The sequence below is a fragment of the Rattus norvegicus genome, chromosome 19 (genome assembly GCF_021556685.1).
Source record: "Rattus norvegicus strain SHRSP/BbbUtx chromosome 19, alternate assembly SHRSP_T2T, whole genome shotgun sequence".
NCBI classification, from domain to species: Eukaryota; Metazoa; Chordata; class Mammalia; order Rodentia; family Muridae; genus Rattus; species Rattus norvegicus.
Window position 1 is genome coordinate 50479086 of NC_141552.1, and position 22815 is coordinate 50501900.

A 22815-nucleotide genomic window follows, 5' to 3' on the forward strand; every position below is an offset into this window, starting at 1 on the left:
AAGGTACTCAGGGACTGAACCTAAGGCCTCAGACTTTTGCCAGTTTGACTTGGGGATGTAGCTTAGTTGTTGGAGTTTGCCCAGCATGCACAGTGCAGGACCGAGTTCAGTCCTACTGAATAAACTGGGTGTCGTGGGGTGTGCCCACAGTCCCATAATCCAGAGATGTAAGTCATCCTTAGCTACACAGACAGTTGGAGGCCAGCTTGGGATACATGAGACACTGTCTCAAACCAAACCATACCAACCAACAAACCAACCAAACCAAACCAAACCAGGGAAAAAGCTAGAGTACAGACACCCAAACTAAACCCAAATCAGAACAAAATGAAAGGCCTGTCCTGATAGCGCTGAGAGAATTGACTGGGGGGAGTGAGTGCTGGTTCCTGCCTCAGACCTGCCGTTTACTGACGCTGATTTCAGAGAAGCTAATTCAGCTCCCTGAAACTTAGATGACCCAGCTGTGAAATACAGACTTGGAATTTCAATTTCTCCCCTAGATTTTTTAGGTATGCGTGTGTTCCTGCATATGTGTATGCTTATTACACATATGTTTGCTACATGCATGCATGGTACCTGTGGAGACTGGAAGAGCATCAGTCCCTGAAACTGGAACTCCAGATGCTTGTGAGCTGCTTTGTGGGTGTTGGATTCAGGTCTCCCACAAGAGCGATAAGTGCTCATAACCACTGAGCCATCTCTCCAGACCCCTTTTTTGAGACAGGGTCTCACTATGTAGTCCTGCTGAGCTAGCCAGAAACTCACTGTGTAGACCAGACTGACTTTGAACTCACAGAAATCCACAGTGCTCTGTCTCCTGCGTTCCAAAACTAAAGGTGTATGCTGCCAGGCCTGGCAGGGACTTGTTGATTTCTAAGGAAATTGTTTAGGGCGGATTAAAACATGGTCCTGTTTAAGGTAAGGTGTGCAGTGCTCCTATCTCATCACTAGATGGCGTCAGCTAGCCTTGCTGTACATGCAAAGTGGTACATTTTCCACTTAAGTCTAATGTCTGTGACAAACCTTTATTCTCAGCCCCATCCCTGTTGCTTGACTCTTAGCCCCCCAATTTTTTTCTTTTGTTTCTTGATTTCTTCCCTACTGTAGCATTTGGGTTTTGGAGTAACTACTGCTTCAAAGAACCCAGCGGGTGATGTCCTTTGTCAAGTTGTAGACCTTTGTAGGACTTGCCACCTCCCTAAAGGATCTGGGAAGGAGCCTAACTTCCCAGATGGGGTGGTTAGTCTTGTTATCGGGGGTGGTGTGTATGAGAAACATCAGTTCTATCCTCTGATTTGGGCACAGGGTGGACAGTATCTAGATGTGTTCCCTCTAATAGCCCTGGAAGTCCCACTGTTTGTCATGAATGTCATGGGATAGGTATCCCATGGAAGGTGATGTTTGTTGGCTTATGCTCCATGGGTTCTTACCAGTTAGTGATGCATGACTATGACAAGTGCTGCTGTATGCTAGGAATGGTGCTATCTGCCTGTAATCTCAGTACCAGGGACACAGAAGCCGGTTTTGGCTGAGTAGTAGGTTCAAGTCAGCCTGTGCTGCACGGCAAGATGCTGCTGCTTAGAACTAGGAAAGAAACCAAACTAAACAAAAAGGAGAGTGAAAGGAGAGAGGGAGCGAGGGAAAGAGAGGAAGAGAGAGAGACAGAGAGACAGAGAGACAGAGTCACATGAGGGCTGTAAACGGAACAAGTAGTACAGGTAGCTGACCACCGTGGAGTATGTTCAGCCTTACTGCTCCATGGAGAAAAGCAGCAGAGGGGATAAGCCTGGGAATAGTATACAGCTGGGATGGAGTCAGGCTGGGGGACACATGCTGGTTCACAGCTCCCTCTTTATATAACTGGAGAGGTGAACCTCACTCCTCCCCCCCAACACCCCATACTCCTGTCCCAGGCAGACCTAAAACTCACTCTGTAGCCCAGGGTGGACTTTTGAAATTAAGGTGAGCCTCCTGTCTCGACCTCTCGAGTCAGTGGGATTACCGGCATGAGTGACTTTGTCTGGCTTTTTTGTTTTGAGTTTTAAGAGTTTCTCTGTCTGGCCTGGAACGCCTCATGTAGACCAGGCCATCTTTGAACTTGCAGCACTCGTGTTCTTCCTCAGCTGCTGGGATTGCAGGTATATGTCCCCATCCTAGCCTCAGTGACCTCCTGGGTACAGTCAGGGAGACAGTACATCTCCACTTCATGAGTTGTGGGGCTGCATATGGTGCATGCCTTGCAGTGTCTGTGGTAACTGTTGGTTGAATCTTAGTGATTATCTTTAGGCTATTTTTTTTTAATGGCTTGCAAAAAGTGAGGAAACAGCACTCTACTTTGCAGTGTGGCCAAATGAAGATACTCAGAAGCAGTGCAGGAAGTCCCTGAGGGCTTCCAGGACCCTGGAGCTCTCAAACCTTAAAGGAGGCTCAGCTGCTCTTAGGAGCCATGTTTGTGCTAACTGTCCCAGAGCAAAGAACTGTAAGCAGTTGTCTCAACAATGTAAAAGTTAACACAGCCATGCAGTGGACTTTGTGATAATCGTTTAAAAGTTGATTTGTGGAGACGGGTACAGGCCATTGGGCAAAGCACTTTTCTGTCTCATGTGCTTTTAGGGTGGGAGTGATCTTGCTTTATAGTTCAGGGTGTTTTGTACACTCGTACTTTTTGTTTCTTGTTTGGTCTATACCCTTTCTTCTTGTTCTAAAAAATTGGTTTTGTACATGTGTGTTTGTGTGCACATGATGCTTTGGTCAGTGGTCTATCTTGGGTGTTATTACTCAGGCACTGGCCTTTTATGTGGGCTCTGGGGATGAAAATGAGGTTGTCTAGTGTTTACAGCGAACATTGTTCTGACAGAGCTCTCACAGTGTAATTTCTCAAAAGGTTTTTTTTTTTTTTTTTTTTTTTAAAGAGGACAAAGCAAAACAGCAACAAAAAAGATCTTTTGAAAGGAAATAACCAAAAGGAGCCAGACTATCTGCCCAAGCAGCATATGGGAGTCCTTTAAGTCATCTGCCCTTTCCTTCTGTCTCATCCAGTGGTGTCAGCAAAGCCCAAGGTGCACAACCGCCAGCCCAGAATCAACTCCTATGTGGAGGTGGCAGTGGATGGACTCCCCAGTGAGACCAAGAAGACTGGGAAGCGCATCGGGAGCTCTGAGCTTCTCTGGAATGAAGTCATCGTTCTGTAAGGGTGTCTGCCACTTTTCGAATGCAGGAGGTGGGGGAGAGGAGGCTGGGGCAGTGCCCTCCACTGCCCTTGGCCCCCATGGTGCTCCTCTTTAGGTGTGTGTGTGTGTCATCGAGCTCACAGAGCTCTCATTGTTAGCTAGGGTTACAGGTCAGCGTGTGAGGTGTGTGTGTGACTGTGTCCTGTTTTGTCCCTGTGAGATGTCAGCAGGGTAGCTTTTAGCATTCTGTTCATGTTAAAGGGCGCCTGGCTCATCTCGGGGCTGTGATGAATCACTTATTTGTTTTCCAGGAATGTTACAGCCCAGAGTCATTTAGATTTGAAGGTCTGGAGCTGTCATACCTTGAGGAATGAACTACTGGGCACTGCCTCTGTCAACCTCTCCAATGTCCTGAAGAACAATGGCGGCAAAAGTATGTATGATTCATCTCTAGTCAGGGAAGATATGGCAACCAGACCAGAGGTTGAGTGTTGCTCTGCCCCTTAGAGACCATCTATGGAGCTTGAGGAAGGCAGAGTTCAGCATGCTTGGTCCAGGGCTGTAGGATACAGGACTGTGTTCCCTAATTCTTCCTCAGGGAGGGAGGCTGTCCTATGCACTTTCTCACTCAGGAGACCTACTACATGTTGAGTGCCTCCAGCTGAAATCAGCGCGTTTCTTGTCTGAGCCCTGGAAGAGAACAAAGGAGCTGTGTGCGTGTGCGTGAGTTCCAGGTTTGGGACAGGAATGCAGAAGATGCCCTGTGTCTGCTGGGGATGTGACACAGCTCCATCTGAGTTACCTCGGGCACCTCTGCTGGCTGGACACATAAATCCTCAGCTCTGTTCCTCGCTGTTTGTGGCTTAACCCATGCCTGCGGGCTAGAGACCCTTCCTCATAGAGCCTCTATTCAGAGCAGTTCCATATGTGGCAGCCAACTGCTGTAGAAAGAAAGGCTCCTTTCTCTCCTACCGGGGAGAAGATATTTTTTGAAAGTGAATTTAGTTTAGGTGAGACCAGGGGTAGGGTGTTGAGGCTTAGGTACAGCTTGAGGCTTTTCCTTCAGAGCCCATCGTTCTCGCTGGGGTGCTTGGGAGGGGTTAGCGCCTCCTGTGCTCTTTTCCTTTCTGCTGGACGCACAGCAACATACTGAAGGATTGTTTAGGACCAGGGACATGCCTCTGTTTTAGTTGTTTAGTTGTTTTGTCATTTGAGTTGGCCCTTTTTATGTGTGTGTATGTATGTGTGTAAATGTATGTGTATGCTCATGTGAATGCATACATGTGGTCACCAGAGGTCAATCACAAGTGTCCTTTCTCAAGTGCCATCAACTATGTTTTTGTTTTTTTGAGACCTTGAGCTCACCAAGTATGTTAGGCGTCTGGCTAGCAAGCCCCAGAGATCCTCCTGTTTCTACCTCCTCAGGGTGGGTATTGTAGGACTGTGCACCAAGCCTGGCTTCTTATGTGGGTACCAAGATTTAATCGGGTCTTTGTGACTATGTGGCAAGTACTTTGCCAGCTGAGATCCCCCAGGCCTCTCCACCACTATTTTTTTTAATAGGGACTTTCGTGTAGTCTAGGCTAATCTGATAGGGGATGCACGCCTTTACTCTTAGCACTTGAGAGGCGGAGGATCTGAGTTCAATTCCTAGCTTTTAGGTTGGACAGCTCTAGAGGATCCAATACCCTCCTCTGGGTTCTGTATCTGCAGTCACATGTACATACAAACACATACACATAATTAAAGCTTTTAAAAATCCACAAGTCTTTAAGAAATGTGCAGTGGCGATGCACCCTTCCCTTTCCTCTTGCATCTGTGCAGGCAGCAGCCTCTGGCTTTATTCTAGTTTATTTTCTGTGGTGCTGACCTAGAACCAGGAACATGGGTGGGCTAGGTAGATGCTCTTCCATGGAGCTGCACTCACAGGGGCAATAGCATACTTCATTTTTTATACTTTAAAAGTATATTTTATTTATTTGAGTGTAGGTGGTAGTGGTGGTGGTGTGTGTGTGTGTCTGTGTGTGTGCGTGTGTGTGCGTGTGTGTGTGTGCATGTGCCACAACTCATGTATAGAAGTTAGAAGACAGTTTTGTGGAGTCACTTTTCTCGTTCCAACTTTACATGGGATTGAACTTAGGTTTTCAGGTTTGTATAGCTAGAACTTTTACCCACAGAGCCATCTTGTGAGCCCTGGACTTCAGTTTGTGGTTATAAAAAGAATTAAGCTGGACAGTGGTGGATACTCTTTAATCCCAGCACTCAGGAGGCAGAGCAGGTGAATCTCTGTAAGTTTGAGGCCAGATTGGTGTCTCAAAAACCAAAGAACAAAACAAAATAAAACAAAAAAATTATAGGCTGGCGAAATGGCTTAATGCTGAAGAACATTTGTTGTTCTTGAAGAGGACCTGGTGTTTTACTTAGGGTTTCTACTTCTGTGCAGAGACACCATGACCACAGCTCTTAGAGAGGCGGACATTTAATAGGGGCTGCCTTATAGCTTCAGAGGTTTAGTCCATTATTGTCATGGCGGGAAACATGGTGATATGCAGGCAGACATGGTGCTGCAGAAGGAGCTTAGAGTTCTATATCTTGATCTTCAGGCAGCAGGAAGAGACTGAGACACTCGGCCTGGCTTGAGCATCTGAGACCTCTAAGCCTGTCCCCAGTTCCTCCAACATTGCCACACCTGCATCTTATTTTCTTTTAAAAGTTTGATTTTGTACATGTGTGTGCTTGAGTGTACATGTGTGTGCTTGAGTGTACATATGTGCACTGTGTGTGCCGGAGCTTTCAGAGGTCAGAAGAAGGCATCTGGTAACTGAGACCTGGAGTTACAAGCGGTTCTGAAATGCCCTGTGGGTGCTGGAACTCAACCCGAGTCCTCTGGACGAGCACTGAGTGTTCTTAACTGCTGAGCCCTCCCTTCAGCCCCTTATTTCCTTCTAATTGTGGTAAAATGCATGCTTCCCATCTTAACTCTTAGTTATGGTTCAGGGATGTCCCGTACTTTCCCACTGTGCCATCCATCCCCAGAACCCTTTGCATCTTGTAAAACCCAAAGTTTATCCTTACTAAACAAGTCCACTGTCTCCCTAGCAACCGGGGTTCACTTTGCTTTACACTGTAGGTACCCTATGCAAGTGGAGAGCTGGTATTTATTCTCATTTATATTTATTCTCTTATTTTTTAATTACATGTATGTCTGTGTGTGAGTATGTGTAGATGAGTGCAGGTGCCTGCAGAAACCAGAACAGGGTTTGAGTTACAAGCAGTTGTGAGTGGCTACTAGGAACTGAACTCAGGTTCTGCAAGAACACTGTGTACTGTACAGAGGACTCCAGCCCCCTGTATTTGTCCTCTTAATATTTTAGGGGCTGGAGAGATGACTCAGCAGTTAAGGACACTTGCTGTTCTTTCAGAGAACCTAGATTGGGTTCCTAGCATTCACACCGTGGCTCCCAGTTGTCACTACAGTTCTAGGGGATCCAATGTCCTCTTCTGGCATTGGCTTCTGGCCGGGTATGTATGAGGTGCAGCCAAAACACTAAAAAATAAATCTTTTGAAAGAGTGTTTTGGTTTTCATAAGACAGAAAACTGTCACTCTGTAGTCCAGGCTGGCTTTGAATTCATGAGTCTTCCAGCCCCAGTTCCTAAGTCCTCTACAGCTGGCCTACCTAAAGTTCTTTTGGTTATATATGCAGCCATGCAGCTCCCTCTTGCTGGTGGAGTAATTCTATGTGGTTTATAACAATGCTAGGAGATGCTCTGTCTTGGGCCTTTGTCTTCAGTTTTGAAGGGCTTTTCTGCTGTTTCCCATATCTTCTGGCCTCATGAAAGGTAGCACTCACTGTATCTGTAATTATTTTCCTAAAGTCCAGATTTCGATAGCTCTGTCATGCGGCTGTGTGGATTAAGGTTAGTGTTGGAATACTTTCCAGTGCTTGGCATGCAGAGCGCCGTAGTAACTCACTTATGCATCCCAGTGCTTGTTGCTTTAAGTTCACGTAGGATAATTTACTGAGCACCAGTTGCCTAAATTTAAACATTTTTCAAGATTATGGACATATGTTGCCAAAAAGTTGTACCAATTTATCTTGGCATCAGCAAAGGCAGGATTGCTGATTTCTACCGTACTGTGGCATGGGGTAGATGTCTGTCTGTCTGCCTGCTTACCTGCCTGCCCGCCCTACCTACATATTAAGAGAAAGGGTTTCTGGGTAGCCCTGGCTGTCCGAAACTGCTATATTTTGTTGCTTCTTTCTTTTGTATGTTGACATGCAGCAGATTTTATTTACTTTCTTGCTTACTTGCCGCGTACTGAGAAAGAACCCTGGCTATCTGGGAACTGTCACGTTTTGGTTGTTTTGTTGTTGTTGTTGTTGTTGTTTTTGTTTTGTTTGTTTGTTTTTTTACTGTTGCCTATTTTTCTGAGTTCTAGGTCAGAAAAGTATAACTTTTTCATTTTTTTCAATTTTTTTGTTTTATTGCCTTTTCTTTTGGATATTCCCCAGTAGCCTAAGCATGCTTTCTCTATAAGTGGACTTTTCCCCTTCCCTTCTGCCATATAGCTGTTTGACAACCTCCTTTTTTGAAAGTAACAGCTTTCTCAGACCCTGCACATGCACAACAAAGACTCACAAGGCACCAGTCTTTTCTAGCTCTTCCCTTTAGCAGCTACCAATATTTAAGCCTTGTTTGCTCTGAAGTTTTTCTCTTAAACTCTAACAAAAATGTCCTAGAGCAGCGACTCTCAACATTCCTAATGTGACCCTTTAATATAGTTCCTCCTGTCGAAGTGGCCCCCCAACCATAAAATTATTTCATTGCTACTTTACAACTGTCATTTTGCTACTGTTATGAATCATAACTTAAATATCTGATATGGAGGATATCTGATATGTAGCCCCTATGAAAGGATTGGTTGACCCCAAAAGGATTCATGACTCACAAGTTGAAAATCACTGTCCTAAGAGCTTCAAAAGAAATTTGGCTTTATTTAATAATTATTAGCACTTTTCGATAGCTGGATGTAGTGATACACACATGTAATCCTAGCATTCAGGAGGTAGAAGCAGGAGGTTCAGGAGTTCAAGGACAGCCTAGGCTACAGGAAACCATATAAAACACAAAAATAAAAAGGGAATAAATTATTTTTTATTTATGTGTCCGTGTGAATATGCCTTTGTGTGTTTATGTGCACATGGGTGTGGGCGCTCTCAGGTGCCAGAAGATGGCATTTGATCCCGGGAACTAGAGTTACAGAAAGGTGCGTGCTGCCTGGCGGGAATACCGAGGACCAACTCTAGTCCTCTGAAAGAGCATTAAAGTGTTTCTAACTGCTGAACCATCTCAGAAACCCCATTCGCTTCATTTAAATTGTGTGTGCACTGCCACACTGAGCTGTGATTTTCTTTATTAATTTAGTGTATTAACTTTCTAGACTATATTTAAGTGCTCAAGGTTATTCCTTGAGATTTTGGTTCAATTCCCTTATTAACATTCTGTTTAGGAATTTCCATTAATATTCTATGGTTCTATTCTTCTGGGGATTTTGTTGTTGTTGTTTTTGTTTGTTTGTTTTTTGTTTTTGTTTTAAAAGCTAAGCTTTTTTTTTTTTTTTTTTTTGGTTCTTTTTTTCAGAGCTGGGGACTGAACCCAGGGCCTTGCGCTTCCTAGGCAAGCGCTCTACCACTGGGCTAAATCCCCAACCCCAAGCTAAGCTATTTTAAAATGATTTTTATTAATTGTTTTTAAAAACAGGGTCTCACCCAACTTATTCTGTAGCCCAGGCTGGTCTTAGAATTGCAGCAATCCTTTTGCCCCAGTCCCATGAGGCCTGGGGTTATAGGCAAGAGCTCCGAGTGCCTGGCTTTAAGGCTAATTTTCTAAAGTGCATGAAGTAGTTTCCAACTTTGGGAACAGATGGCAACATGGGTGTTTTCTGTCCCAGGAGTGCAGGAAAGAGCCCAGCCATATGACCAACGAGGCCTGGCATCTTCATTTGAATAATTCTTTAGTCTGCCTGTGCCCCTGCAATTATTGTTTTATTCAGCTTTTCTGATTCATCTTGGGTCAGTTTTTCAGCAGTCTTATATTTTTCGAGTGTGTGTGTGTGTGTGTGTGTGTGTGTGTGTGTGTGTGTGTACTTTTTAATTTTTTTTCTTTTACTTAAAAGTTTTTCCCAACTTTCCCTCTGTCTCTGACTTGTTTAAACTATTCTATATAACTTTTTCTCCTTGCCCCGTTACTGGGGATTCACTCAGGGCTTCTTTTACAAGCTAGGTAAATATACTACCACTGAGTTTTTCTCTCCAGCCTCCCCTCCCCTCCCCTCCCCTTCCCTTATTTATTTCTTCAGCTCTTGCCACCATTACTTGTTGTGGCAGGAGCTGTAGCACATCGTGTGTGTATCTGGGTGGGCAGTGAGCCATCGGGTGAGATTCAGGCAGGAAGTGTGGGTTATGACATGGCAGCATCTGCCTCTTTGGAGGAACACAGCCTCTTGAATAACAGCAGCAAGGTATGTCTGTACGATATTGTGGCCATGTTTCATAAGACTTTCTATTTCAACAAGGGTCTTCTGGCATACCTTATATAGAGAAATGATTACTAGCATGTAGATCTTGAAGCCAAAGTAACAATTTGAATTCCACTTCCACCAGCTCTGTGGCGTTGGACATTAACCCCACATACTTTTTCCTTACCTGGATTAAATGCTTGGTAGCAATGATGCCCCCTACACATCAGATCTCAGTAAGCACTGGTTATAGTGGGTGTCTTCACTGAAACATTCTTCCCAGAGATGAGGGACCTGATTTTTCATCTGGAGACTTCTTGCTTGAATGGAAGATATTCTTGAGGTTGTCTGAGAATAACTCTGCCAAAGCTTTGGAGAATGTGGCTTCTGAATGCTGTTCTTGCAATTGGCCATTTTGTCAGGAGCTCCCATGTTGGAGTTGTGGGTTAGAGGTGCTTGCAAAACAGTGTCTAAGTATGAATGCAGCTATGTAAGGTAAGTGGGTCACAGTACGGTAGGTCATTCCTCCTTGCCTGGTCTTTCTGTAATAGCTTTTCTCAGGAAAGGACCTGATGGACAGTGATTGCCCTACCTGGCGTTCCCTTGCTCCATAGGTGTAATTACTTCTTCCACTCACTCCGTTTTCCCTAGGTGAACTTGCAAGTTGCCCGGGGAAATTCAGCTGGCTGTTTTATGCCTTCCCTTGGTAAGGGATGCTGTGATGGAGGGTTTTTTGTGTGGTCAGGCTTGCTGACTTTCCACAGGGACATTGAGCTGGCTGTAGCTGCAGAAAGGACCTGACCAAAAGTGCTTGTTTGACTCCTAAGGATATCTTTAGTCTAGAAGCTCATTCCTGAGCTTACGTATTGATTCCCCCACCACTACCCTACCCCCAATGCTGGGACTGAGCCCAGCACTTTGCTAAGTAAGCACTGAGCTAAATCCTCAACTCCTTGTTTTGTTTTTCTTGAGATAGGGTCTCACATAACCCAGACTGTCCTTAAACATCTTACATAGCTGACTTGAGCTGCTCCTTCTGCTTTAACCTGGGTTAAAGTGCTGGGGTTATTTCCTATATGATACATGATAATGATACTATAACCAGCTATGATAGGGATGGGATTATACTTGGCTTCCATATTGGTTTCCTCCCTCCATCCTTTCTCTCTCTCTCTCTCTCTCTCTCTCTCTCTCTCTCTCTCTCTCTCACCCTCAACCCTCTCCTACCCCCTTCCCAGTACTGGAGCTAGAACTCTTGGCCTTATGCATGCTAAGTATGCTTCTTTTTTTTTTTTTTCTTTTTTCTTTTTTCTGGAGCTGGGGACCGAACCCAGGGCCTTGTGCTTGCTAGGCAAGCGCTCTACCACTGAGCTAAATCCCTAACCCCGCTAAGTACGCTTCTAACGCTGACAGTAAACCTAGCGTGCATCTCTTTTATTGTGTGTAGTTTGTAAGTGTGTCTGTGTCGTCTGGTCACACAGAATGCATGCAGATCAGAAGACAACTAAGGGAGTTATTTCTCTTCTTACACCCTCTGGGTTTCAGGGATTGAACTCTAGTTTGTCAGGCTTGTGTTGCAAGTACCTTACCTGCTGAGCTGTTTTGATAGCCCCTTTAATGTACCTTTAACAGATCCCCATCCCCTATTTTTGCTTATATATAACTGTGGGCCAGGCATGGTGGCACATGCCTGTAATTGCAGCACAATGGAGGCAGAGGCAGGAGAATCACTTCAAGTTTGATCTTGGTCTACAGAATACATTCTAGGCCAGCCAAGATTACACAATGAGAGCCTGAATAAAAAAGCCAAAACAAACAGAACAAAAAGACTCACATGCAAACCCAGAAACAGTAACATTCACTCTATGATGAAGCTGATTTCTTTACATCAGAAAAGACAGAGCAGGAGAACTGGCTCAGTGGTTAAGAGCACTGGCTACTCTTCCAGAGGACCTGGGTTCAGTTCCCAGCACCAATACGGTAGCTCACTGCCTTCTGTAACTGCAATCCCAGGGTGTTGTCACACTTTTCTGGATACCCTGGATATTTCATACATGTGGCACACAGGCATAATATACAGGCAAAACATATACATATAAAATAAAGTAAATTTTTTTTAAATCAAAAATTTAAATCAGAATAGAGGCTAGGATGTAGCTTAGTTGGTGTTTACCTAACAATGCGGGTTCAGTCCCTAGCACCTCATAAAGTGGCCTGCTGACACACCTTGGCCTCATAGCAAGTTCTCTGTCTCAATAAATGGGCAGATAAATAAATACCAGGAAAGAAATGGCATTGGATTAGTACCCCTGCTTCCTTCCTGGGATGAGGGTTGAATCCAGGACTTTGTACGAACTAAGCCAGTCAGCATTTTGGCCCTGAGCTCCACCCAGTCCTTGTTTGTTTCCTTTTGTTGTTGTTCTGACAAGAGTCTCATACAGCCGGTGCTGGCCTTAAACTTTTTTTTGTTCCTACTTATTAAAGGGGGAATTACAGGTATGCACTAGTAGGTCCAGGCTGGTTCTTGTTTGTCGGTTGGTTGATTTTTTCTTTAGTTTAGGCTGGCCGTGAACTCACTGTGTAACTTGTGTTGGTCTGGAATTTGTATGATCCTTTGACCTCATCTTTTCAAGTACTGGAATGACAGGTGTGTACCACTGGGCTCAATCCAAGGATTTTTAAAGCATGCTCCCGGGACCAGCACATCCTATAAAAAAGGGAATTCTCAGGTCAGGCAGACTGCAGAATCAGAACTGGGAGTGGTATCCAGTACTCCTGGTTTTAAGAAACCAGATTCGGCTCTGAGCTCCATTGAGAACTCTTAAAGCTAACTAGTTGTGAAAATAATGTCAGACACTGACCTTACAGCACCATTGCAGTGGGTTTGTTACTCAGTGGAGTTTGTCCTGGGGCAGCTCCAACTGTGGTGGTCCTCTCTGGGTCCCCTGTGTCTCAAAGCTTTTGTTACATGGAGGATTGGGCTCAGACTGACATGGCCTCAGTTTCTCAAGAACTTCTCTGGTTCTTCGGTGGTTTTTTTTTTTTTTTGAGACAGGGTCTCACTATGTAGCCCTGGGTGTCCTGGAACTCATTATGTAGCTAGCTTCAAATTCACAGTGATCCTCCCACCTCTCCTTCCAGAGTGCTGGGATTAAAGGCATGTGCCACCATGTCCAGTTCAGCTTTATTTTTTTCCTGAGATTATTTTTATTGTTTTACCTATGTGCATATGTGTATGCATCTGTGAAAGTGTATGCCACTTGTGTGAGCTCCCTCAGGTCAGAAGAGGACATTGGATCCCTTGGAGCCAGAGTTAACAAGCAGCTGTTGCCTGACTTAGGTTCTGGGAACTGAACTCTTGGGTTCTCTGGAAGGACCTTTTGTTGTTTTCTTCTTTAAAATTATCTATGTATTTTATGTGTATGAGTGTTCTGTTCACATGTATATCTGCATGAACATGACAGAAGAGGACATCAGATCCCATTACAGATAGTTGTGAGCCACCATGTGGTTGCTGGGAATTGAACTCAGAACCTCTGGAAGAGCAGGCGTATACTCTCAACCACTGAGCCATCTCCTGAGCCTGACCTTTTTTCTTTTTCTTTCTTTCTTTTTTTTCTTTCTTCCTTTTAATAAAAAAAATAAACATTTATTTACTTCTTTGTTCATTCCTTCTGTGTGAATGTTTCTATGGACTTGTGTGGAAGTTAGAGGGCATCTTGCAGGATTCCGCTTTCTCCTCTCACCATGTGCGTTTGAGGGACTGAGGTCATTCACGTTTCCTCAGGCTTGGCAGTGTCTTTATCTGCTGAGCTGTCATCCTGCCAATGCTCTCTTCTCCCTTCTCCCCAGGAACAGGATTAGTTCTTAGGCCTCACATATACTACGGTAGTATCTGAAGGATTTACCTCTGTACTACAGCCCAGCCCTTTTTATGTTTGTCATCTAGAAACAAGATCTTATTTAAGTTGCCCAGGCTGACCTTGGCTTTACATTGTAACCCAGGCTGGCCTTGGCTTTAACTTTGTAACTCAGGCTACATTTGAACTTTCTGACCTTCCTCAGTCTCCGGAGGAGCTAAGGTTAAGCCTTATTATACCTGGTTCTGACAGCTTCTTTAAAAAATAAGCTAGTGTGGTGGTACAAGCTTTTACTTCCAGAACCTGGGAAGCTGAGACTGTTGGATCTCTGTGAGTTTGAGGTCATCCTGGCCTACATAGTGAAACTCTGTCTCAAACAGAGACCAAAAAATATCCCTTTGTGCATGCATAGACCGCAAGAATGCAGGTGTGTACATGAGGTCAGATAACAGCCTTAGGTGTCTGCTCTTCCTTCCGCCTTGTTTAGAACAGGGGCTCTGTTATTTTGCTGCATAGACCAGGTTCGCAGGCCCATGAGTTTCTGGGGATCCTCCCATCTCTCCATAGGAATTCGGGGAATAGAGATGCTTGTGTTACATGTCTGGCTTTTTTGTGGGTTCTGGGTATTTGAACTTAGGTATTTATTCCTTGATGATAAGCACTTTATCCAGTGAACTATCTCCCCAGCTTTCTGATAGGGTTTCTATCTGTGAAAATGTGCACACACACACACACACACAGTCTGTGCACACATCATATGTGTATACAGATAAGCAACTATCTCTGTGCTTCTGTACTAAATATGGTGAATTCACACTGACTGGAACTGACAGGCTTCTTTGTAACATTCCTCCTCTCCATAGGAGAGGCCTGGCTCCCAGCATCATCTGTGAGGTTTATTCATCTCCTTGGATCTCTGATGTGACGAAGGCGGTTTGAGACTTGCCACTCGCCTTGCAGTGAGTGCTGAAGTGAGCTTTGTAAAGCGTCTTGCTCTTGCCCACTTATGTGTAGCTCTTTTCTTTCCTTCATGTGTGTTTCTCAGATCAGAAAAAAAAGAAAGCAAACAGCTCCTTGTTTATTTAAACATCGTGTAAGCAGAAGCTTGTCACCAGGCTTTACCTCCGGAGAACAGACTAGCCAGTCAGAAGCTTAGCCTCCTCCCAGGCTTCCGAGCATGGAGGCTTCTGGTGGGTGGGCTGTGGTGCCTGGCAGACAGTGCATGCCTTTATTGTAAAGTAAACAGACTGCTCTTTCCCCCCACTTCCAACTTAAAGGTAAATCAAACTCCTGAACTTTGAAGGCTGATTCAGATAGAAAAGAGGGAAAAATGTGAAAGGTTGCCGTTCAGTTATACACAGTTTTAAATTTAAATTTGTAAAACCGTTCAGTTCTTTTATCTGACAAGGAATGGGTGAAACGAATGTTGGGTGTGTTGAGCTGGGAGAGGCAGTACCCAGGACACTAAGAACTATGAGCTGCAGTGCCGTGAGCAGGCCTCATGGAAGGGACAGATAAACCAGTCCTGCACAGCCAGCTAGTTATAGTTGTAAATCTGATAAGCCACTGAGACCAAGTGTTTCCAACTCATGGAAGTTCATGGCAGTAATAGATCCAGAGGCTTTTCTCCTACTCCTGGGACTAAGGGTCATGAATGGTCCTCAAAACAGTATAAAATGTATGTTGTATGTGGGTATTTCTAAGATTATTAATTAAAAACAGGGCCTAGAGTGATGGGTCAGTAGTTAAAGTACTTTACTGCTCTGCCAAAGGACCCGAGTTTTGTTCTCAGCACCCACATATAGCCACCTGTAACTCCTGTTGTAGGGGATCTAACACCCTTTGTCTTCTCTGCAGACACCAGGTATGTGTGCAGTGCACACTTGGACATGGAAGCAGAACACTCAAGCACATAAAATGAAAAACGATAGCAAAAGGAGAAATTGAAATTAGAAGGCAATATAGGCTTCGACTTAAACACACTCATTTATCTGCTCAGTATGCTATAATCATCAACGCTTAATTCAGTCTGCTAGATATTGTTTTGAATTGTTTATACTATTTTGAAATTGTAGCTATAAGTAGATCCATACATAGTTACTCTTCAGCTTAAGAGATAATGCTAGGGTAAACCTTTCTCAGACTAAGATTTTCTAAGCTGAACTTGAATTTAATACCACAAACCCATTGAGCATCCTAGCACATAAGATAAGCACAGCCTACAGCCTGCTGCTCGGGGCTGAGGCTTACCTCCCCCCACCCCCCCAACAACTGCAGAGAGGAGACTGTGCTCATACACCAGCCAATCTGGAGTATGGCTTCATTATGTCTGTCTGTCTGTCTGTCTGTCTCTCGATATGTGTGTGTGTGTGTGTGTGTGTGTGATGGATGTGCTAGTAGTGCCGTTGGAGGCCTGCAGAGGGCATTTTATCCCCTGGAGCTGGAGTTACAGGTGGGTGCGAGCTGCCTGACACTGACATAGATGCCGGGCATTGAATTCAGGTCTTCCTGTGGCAGAACAGGAAGTGCTTTTAACAGCTGAGCTGCCTTTCCGGCACACACACCCCAGCCATCCCTTTGACCATCAGTGGAACGAGATAAAGTTGAAATGCTTGTAACAGCAGTTTGTTTTTGTGTTTCTGAGGTAGGGTCTCACTGTGTAGCTAGCTGGGATTTGCTTTGTAGACCGGGTTGACTTCAAAGTTGCAGTGATTTTTGTGGCTCTGCCGCTTGAGTGACAGAGTCACGGGTGTGGGTCACCATACCTGGTTTAGGGCATTTAGTTTAGTTTAGTTTTGTGTGCAGGCCCCCATAGTTTAACCGTGGCCTGTGTGGATCCTTGCTCTGGTAGTTGAATCTTCCAAGGTATCTTTATACTCCTATCCCTTTTTGTCTGGGGATAAACCCCTAGGTATGTGACTGCTGGATCAAGGGCAGGTGTGGGTCATGTCCTTTGGTGCCAGCTGCCAAGGTCTGCTGTCAAGTCTGGGCTCACTTGTGAGTGTGCACATTTGTCTGGTTTCCTCTGCCTTAAATGACTGGGTACTGTCAGTTGTTTAATCGTGGCTGGTCTGTTAGGCAGCAGTGACTTGGTTTGGTTTTGGTGCCTGTTAGGGCCTTATGTAGCTCATGTTGACTTAAAAGCTGCTGTATAGCCTGCAGACCTTCAGTTCCTGATCCCTGGGATGAGTGGGGTGTATGGCCATGACACCTCTTCTTTTCCTCCTTCTCTTGTATGCACTGTGCTGGGGAGGTCACCAGGCCTTGAGCTGCAGCCCCAGTTCTGCCTTTTCTTCTTAGGAGCCACCGGTTAGACTCCTGTCACTATCACTCTTCTGTAAGTGCTGAGCCATGGTTGCTATGGCTTCCACACTCCAGACCCAGAGGCTAGCTCTCCAGCTCGGTTCACTTGTATCACAAATGCACACTCCCCGTTGATTCCTCTGTGGTCTTCCGTCCGAGTCACTCAGCTTGGTAGGTAGCACTCTTTGCCAGTCTGTCTCTCTGGTCACTCTGACTCATGGACCTTTGCTAGTTCTCCTTACTGGTCTTGAGACACTAAGATACTCTGAGTTCACTTAGTCCCATGTCCCTTGCTGTACCCTTCCTTTCGTGTGATCACATGGCCTTGTGGCTTTAAATTCCTTCTGTGCATGTAAGATTTGTAGTCTGGGTCTCTCCTCATGACAGCACAAAAGTGTTTATTCCTAATTAGCCCCCTTCAGGGTACATAAGCATGCAACTCTACTGGTGTATTACACCCCTGTTACCAGCACAGGAGGCACCACAGCTTCAAGATCAAACTGCTCTACACAGTGAGTTCCAGGCCAGCCACAGACTACCTTAGCTTATAAGCGGAAAAAAAAAAAAAAAAAGAAAAAAAGAAAAAAAGAGAGAGAAAATGAGGGACTGGTGGGATGGCTCAGTGGTTAAGAATACGGGCTGCTTTCTCAGATATCCTGGGTTCCATCCCCAATACACAGATGCTGGCTAGCAACCATCTTAACTCTCATTCTAGGGCTTCTAACATCCTCCTCTGACCCACGCAGGCACCAGGCATGCATGTGGTGCTCTGACATGCACAAAGGAAAACACCCATATACCTAAAAAAATAAAGAATTAAGGAAATAATTGATGAGAAAACAAAAATAAAACCAGAGTATACAAGTTGATGCTTTTATTAATCAATTAATTAATTTGAGACACAGTCTCACTATCCATCCCTTGGCTGGTATGGAACTCTCCACAGATAGGCAGGTCTTGAGCTATGGAGATTTCATGGGAAGTCTGCCTCTGCTTCCCCCAGTGTCAGATCCTTAGAGGATGCATTTTCTGTTTTGTTCACCGTGTTTGCTGTGATTACCCTATGGAACACCCCCCCACACACACACACACACAGGCGCACACGCACGGAGGCTCACACAGAGGTGCACATATGTGCACACATACCCCTGAAGCATGAAGCAGAGAGGCAGGACAGTCAGTGCTCATGCCCACTTGGGACTATAGATGGATTGTACCCTCAACCCCAAATGGAAGCCTTTGTTTCATTTCTCTCCTATCCAGTTGCATTGACATCAGTGTCTCCTTTCTCTTGATTGGCACCAGATGCCAGGCTCTGGGGTCTAAACTGACTGTTAATGGTCTCTGAAAAGCTCCCTGTGTGTTGCCTTCTATCCTCCTGCACCTCAGGCAGATGTGTCCAAGCCAGAACCTCAAGGAATTCCCAAAGAAGCCAAAAGCAGCTCCCTCCCTCTCCACCCCCCACCCCAATCCTCTCAAGTCCAGGCTGGGTCTGTTTCGTGGCTTTGGTGTCAACCACGAGCTGTTGGAAAGAAAAGTCCTTTTAACGAGAGTCTTAAAAAGTAAACATGGGCCCTGCAAACGTTGTTCAAACAAACCTGCTTTCAGTGTCACTGGCTGAGAGGCTGCTTTGTGGAGCCTCAACTGAGGGAAGAAGAAAAAGCCTTCTGTTTGGCATCCTTGTGCTGGGTGGGGGCCTCAGTACTGCTGCTGGCTGCTGCTCAGTGTTGTCTGTCAGCCCCGAGGGAACATGTATGTGGCAAAGGGCTTTTCCACCTCTGGAGTGGATGACCTGAATGCTAGTCAAAGTGGCTTCTCCTGTCCTCTTTTTTGCAGGAATAGGGTGGCTTTGGCATTAATGCCTGTCCTTAAGCTGTTTCTTCCAAGCTGAATGTGGGAGCCAGAGGAAGGAGGATAGATTTGAGGATAGCCTGGTCTCCTTGTCAAGTTCCTGGTCTTTAGGCCAATGGGAGCTATAGATTGAGATCCTGTCTCAAACAAAAGAAAACAAGATGTTTTCCTTCATTTCTTTCTTAGGCTTAAGAAAGCTCTCGGCGTTGGCCGGTGAGGAGGTTCACCTTTTCTTTCCAGGGTGTTTTCTTAGGCTCACTCGGCTCACCTGGAAATGAACGGGTGGGGATTGTGTTCACCGCCATTCACACGACTCCTTCCTCTGAGTGCTCAGCTAGACTGTAGAGTTCAGATGGACGACGGAGGCAGAATGCACCGCACTGCTCCTGGACTTAGGGTCTGAAGAAGAAGCCAACGCCATGCCAACTAATGCTGCAAGTCTTTCCATGTGGGAGAAAGCACCGGGTGTCCTGTGCTGTAGCCTGGTGCCTACACCCCACACTGACAGGCTTCACAGCTCTTCAGATGGTGGCCCTGCATTGGTGACAGGGAGTAAGACCATCGTTGGAAATGAGCTGTTCTCTTCCCTGATACACTAGCTTTTACATGGCGGGAATAATAGAGTCATTCTACACATTTCTTTCTTTAAATATTGATGTTTCAGTGTTGTGTCCATGTCATATACACCTTTACACTCATTAATCCAAAACCTAATTGGGGCACAATGGTTTATTCCTTTGAAATTGGAATTTTAAAAAACAGTTTTTAGGAAGGAAAATGTTTTAACAGCAGAATTTTATGTATATTTAGGAAGGATCCTGCTTTTGCTATGCTTTGAATCTTTATAAAGATCTTTGTTCAATGCAAGCCTGTCTCAGCCCCGGACTCAGTCCTGTGTGTGTAAACATGGCTTTGGTCCTGCCTGGGGAGCAGGGAGGGGGGGTGATGGCTGAGGTTCCCTGAGGGCACAGGGAATGGATGATCTGTGAAAACTGGCCCAGGCTGCATGGAGATGAATGGTGTGAGGAGGACTTTCCCTCCCTAGGGGCAGAGGAGCCTGTGAGGCAGCTGCAGTAACTGACAGAGCAGCTCATGCTAAATACCTGGCTTCCCTGCTTTCCCAGCCTGTTACTCATTCTCCTAAATCTCTACCAGTATGTAAATAGGCTGTGGCTTGACAGATTTGCCAGGACAGATGAAGGCTGTGTTTTAGGGGAATCTTCTACTTCAGGAAACTGCTTTGTTAGATGGATGGCTGTGATGACCAAGTAGTTCTGGGAGGATAGGGACAGACGCAGGGGCAGGAGGCGTCTACATGGATTTTAAGGATAGCCCCTCTTCCTTACTTTGGAAGACTGTTGTTTCTGCCCTGCAGGACTCTTCTCCGATTGCTTCATCTGTCTTTGTGACAGCATTTGACTGTTATATGTGAAGGTTCATCACACTCAGTCATCTGCAGTGGTCACATGTCCATCTAGACCTCCTCTCCATGCCCACCATGTGCAGGTGACCCACAGATTTCAGTTTCCAGCCTCTGCCTCAGCCCTGAGCCCTACATCCTTATTTCTGAGGACTCAGTAGTTCTTGTGGATGTGTCAGAACATCTTGACATGGTCACCATATGTCCGAATCTAACTTTACTGCCTCCTCCTGAGAAGTGGAACTCCCTCAGTGTTCCATGTTCCAAGGTCTAGATCCCCTATTAGTGAGTGAGAGGCCCAGGTGTGGGCTTGGGGACCCTCCCCCCTCTTGCAAACCCCACTTTGTAATCTGTTTCACAGTTTTCTTGGTATTTACCTCGGCAGGTCTGACCACCTTTTAAAATTTCCTTTATTTTATTATCATTTTTATAAATGATATATATATGTCTCTGTGGGTTTGTGCACATGAAGGAGGCCAGAAGAGGATGTTGGATCCCTTGGAGCCAAAGTTACAAGCTGTCGTGAGCTTCTTGACGAGATTGCCAAGAACTGAACTTGGGTCCTCGGGGAGAATAGTAAATGTTCTTAACTACTAAGCCATCTCTGTAGCTTAGACTTGGCCCAAACTTAGTAAGTAGCTGAGGATTACCTTGAACTCCCGATCTTTGTGTCTCTACCATGTGCTGGGATCATTTTTATCTGTGACCTTCTCTCTCCTCTGCCTTTACTAGCTTGTTTTCTGCACTCCAACAGAATGAGCTTTGAAAACACAAAATTGATTTTGTCATGTAAAAAATTAAAATTCCGGGCTGGAGAAGTGGCTCAGAGGTTAAGAGCACCAACTGCTCTTCTAGAGGTCCTGAGTTCAAATCCCAGCAACCACATGGTGGCTCACAACCATCTGTAATGGGATCTGATGACCTTTTCTGGTGTGTCTGAAGACAGCTAAAATGTACTCATATATAATAAATAAAAATCTTGGGGTTGGGGATTTAGCTCAGTGGTAGAGCGCTTGCCTAGGAAGCGCAAGGCCCTGGGTTTGGTCCCCAGCTCCGGAAAAAAAAAAAAAGAACAAAAAAAAAAATCTTTAAAAAAATTAAAATTCCTATAGGTACCATTCTGTCATACTTATAAGATAGTGAAAGAATTAAAATTCCTATAGGTACCATTCTGTCATACTTATAAGATAGTGAAAGTCAAAACCCAAACCAAACCTATTAAAACACTGGTCCACAGAGCACTGCAGTGCTCGGCTCTGACTGGTACTTTGCCTCATTTGGATCTCATACCAGCCCAGCCCCATTCACCTCTGCTAAGCTCCTTGAATGTGTCTGGCTCGTTGTGCCCCAGGGCCTTTGCACATCTTCCTCATACCCACTCCCACCCGACCTGCTGTGTCACCGTTGAATTGAACTGTTGTCCTGTACTTTTTCTGATGCTTTCACCAGGCCGAGTAACATGCTGTTCCTGACGCTGTACACACCGTGCAGGGAACCTTGTCTCACAGCAGCCATTCTACATCTCTTTGTTGTTTGGTCACTGGTTTTTCTTCCAGGAGCTTGCAAAAGGAAGGTCCTAGAGGGAGGGGCTGTATCTGTTCTCTTTCTCCAGCATAAGCATGCTCCTAGCTTCCAGCAGGATCGCACAATCACTGAGTCCCCTGCAATTGTTTCTTGAATAAATGAGCAAGAAGGAGAGAAAGAACAAATTATGGGGCTGTGGTAGTGCTTGTTTGGCATGTGCAAAGCATGGGTTCTATCCTCGGGACTGCATGAAACTGAGCGTATTAGAGGTCACATTAAAAGTTCAAGGTCCATCTCAGCTACACAGTGAGTCCTTGGCCAACCTGCTCTACATGAAACCCTGTTGAAAAAAAAAAAAAAAGAAACATTTATAAGTTGGTTTTGTACAATGAGTCCCTTTTCTGTAAGAGTTCATGAAGCCCTCAGCAGACTCAGATTGTAGTTAGCTATGAGGAAGCTAGACTCCCTGCAGCAGCACAAAGGAGGTGTCAAGGCCAAGCTGGAGCCTTTCTTACTCCCAGGAGGATACACTGAGACTTGACTGCTGGGGGCCCAGGGAATAGGGGGTAAAGCAGAATCAACCTTGGTATTCTAAACAAGAATTCTGGTGTTTACAGCCTAATTCCAGTGAGGTAGGAAAAACTTCATTTGTTAGGTACCGTTACAGTTGGGAGCCAGAGAAACCTCATAACGGTTAAGCCAGGAAGCCTCTGGCTTCCTGTGCTGTGAAGGGGAATGTGAAAGAGTGCTCTCTTTCAGTCGGGAGCTGCTAGTCCATGTGTGTCTGAGTTATGAGGAGCTGCAAAAGACCATTGACTCTGCCCGTCTGGAATTTGCCCTGGTTCAGTTTCTCTGTACACAGCATTTCACAGTTACATGCAGAGCGAACACTAGCCTGCTAATGAATGATCTGCTTGTTTTCACTTTCTCTGCTGGGCCTGTAGCATTGGGATTGAGGCAGGCAAGAAGGTGGCTGGCCCCACCCAGCAGCTCTGTTAAGGCCAAATCCAGCCCTTTTTCATTAGCGTTGAGACTCTCAGCCCTCAAACATTTTGTCTACCCTAGAACTATCCTACTTTGGTGTTCTCTTCCTGCCTCTCTCTCTTTTCCGATTTCCAGGTACATTCTTATATCTGCATTCACCATTAGAATAAAAAAGAAACCTT

At 45.2% G+C, this 22815-nt stretch overlaps 1 protein-coding gene across 2 annotated transcripts in view; it reads left to right on the forward strand.

The window, feature by feature from the left end:
- Wwp2 (WW domain containing E3 ubiquitin protein ligase 2) overlaps positions 1–22815 on the forward strand; it is a 125849-nt gene that overhangs the window by 16744 nt on the left and 86290 nt on the right. Inside the window, exons 3-4 of one of the 2 annotated variants that reach the window (XM_087594209.1) lie at positions 2913–3187; positions 3482–3603. In XM_087594209.1, the coding sequence (XP_087450335.1) occupies position 3603 (1 nt within the window). In that variant the 5' untranslated portion in view covers positions 2913–3187; positions 3482–3602. The remainder of the gene's footprint in view (positions 1–2912; positions 3188–3481; positions 3604–22815) is intronic. The other variant, NM_001106184.1, reaches the window with a different exon arrangement.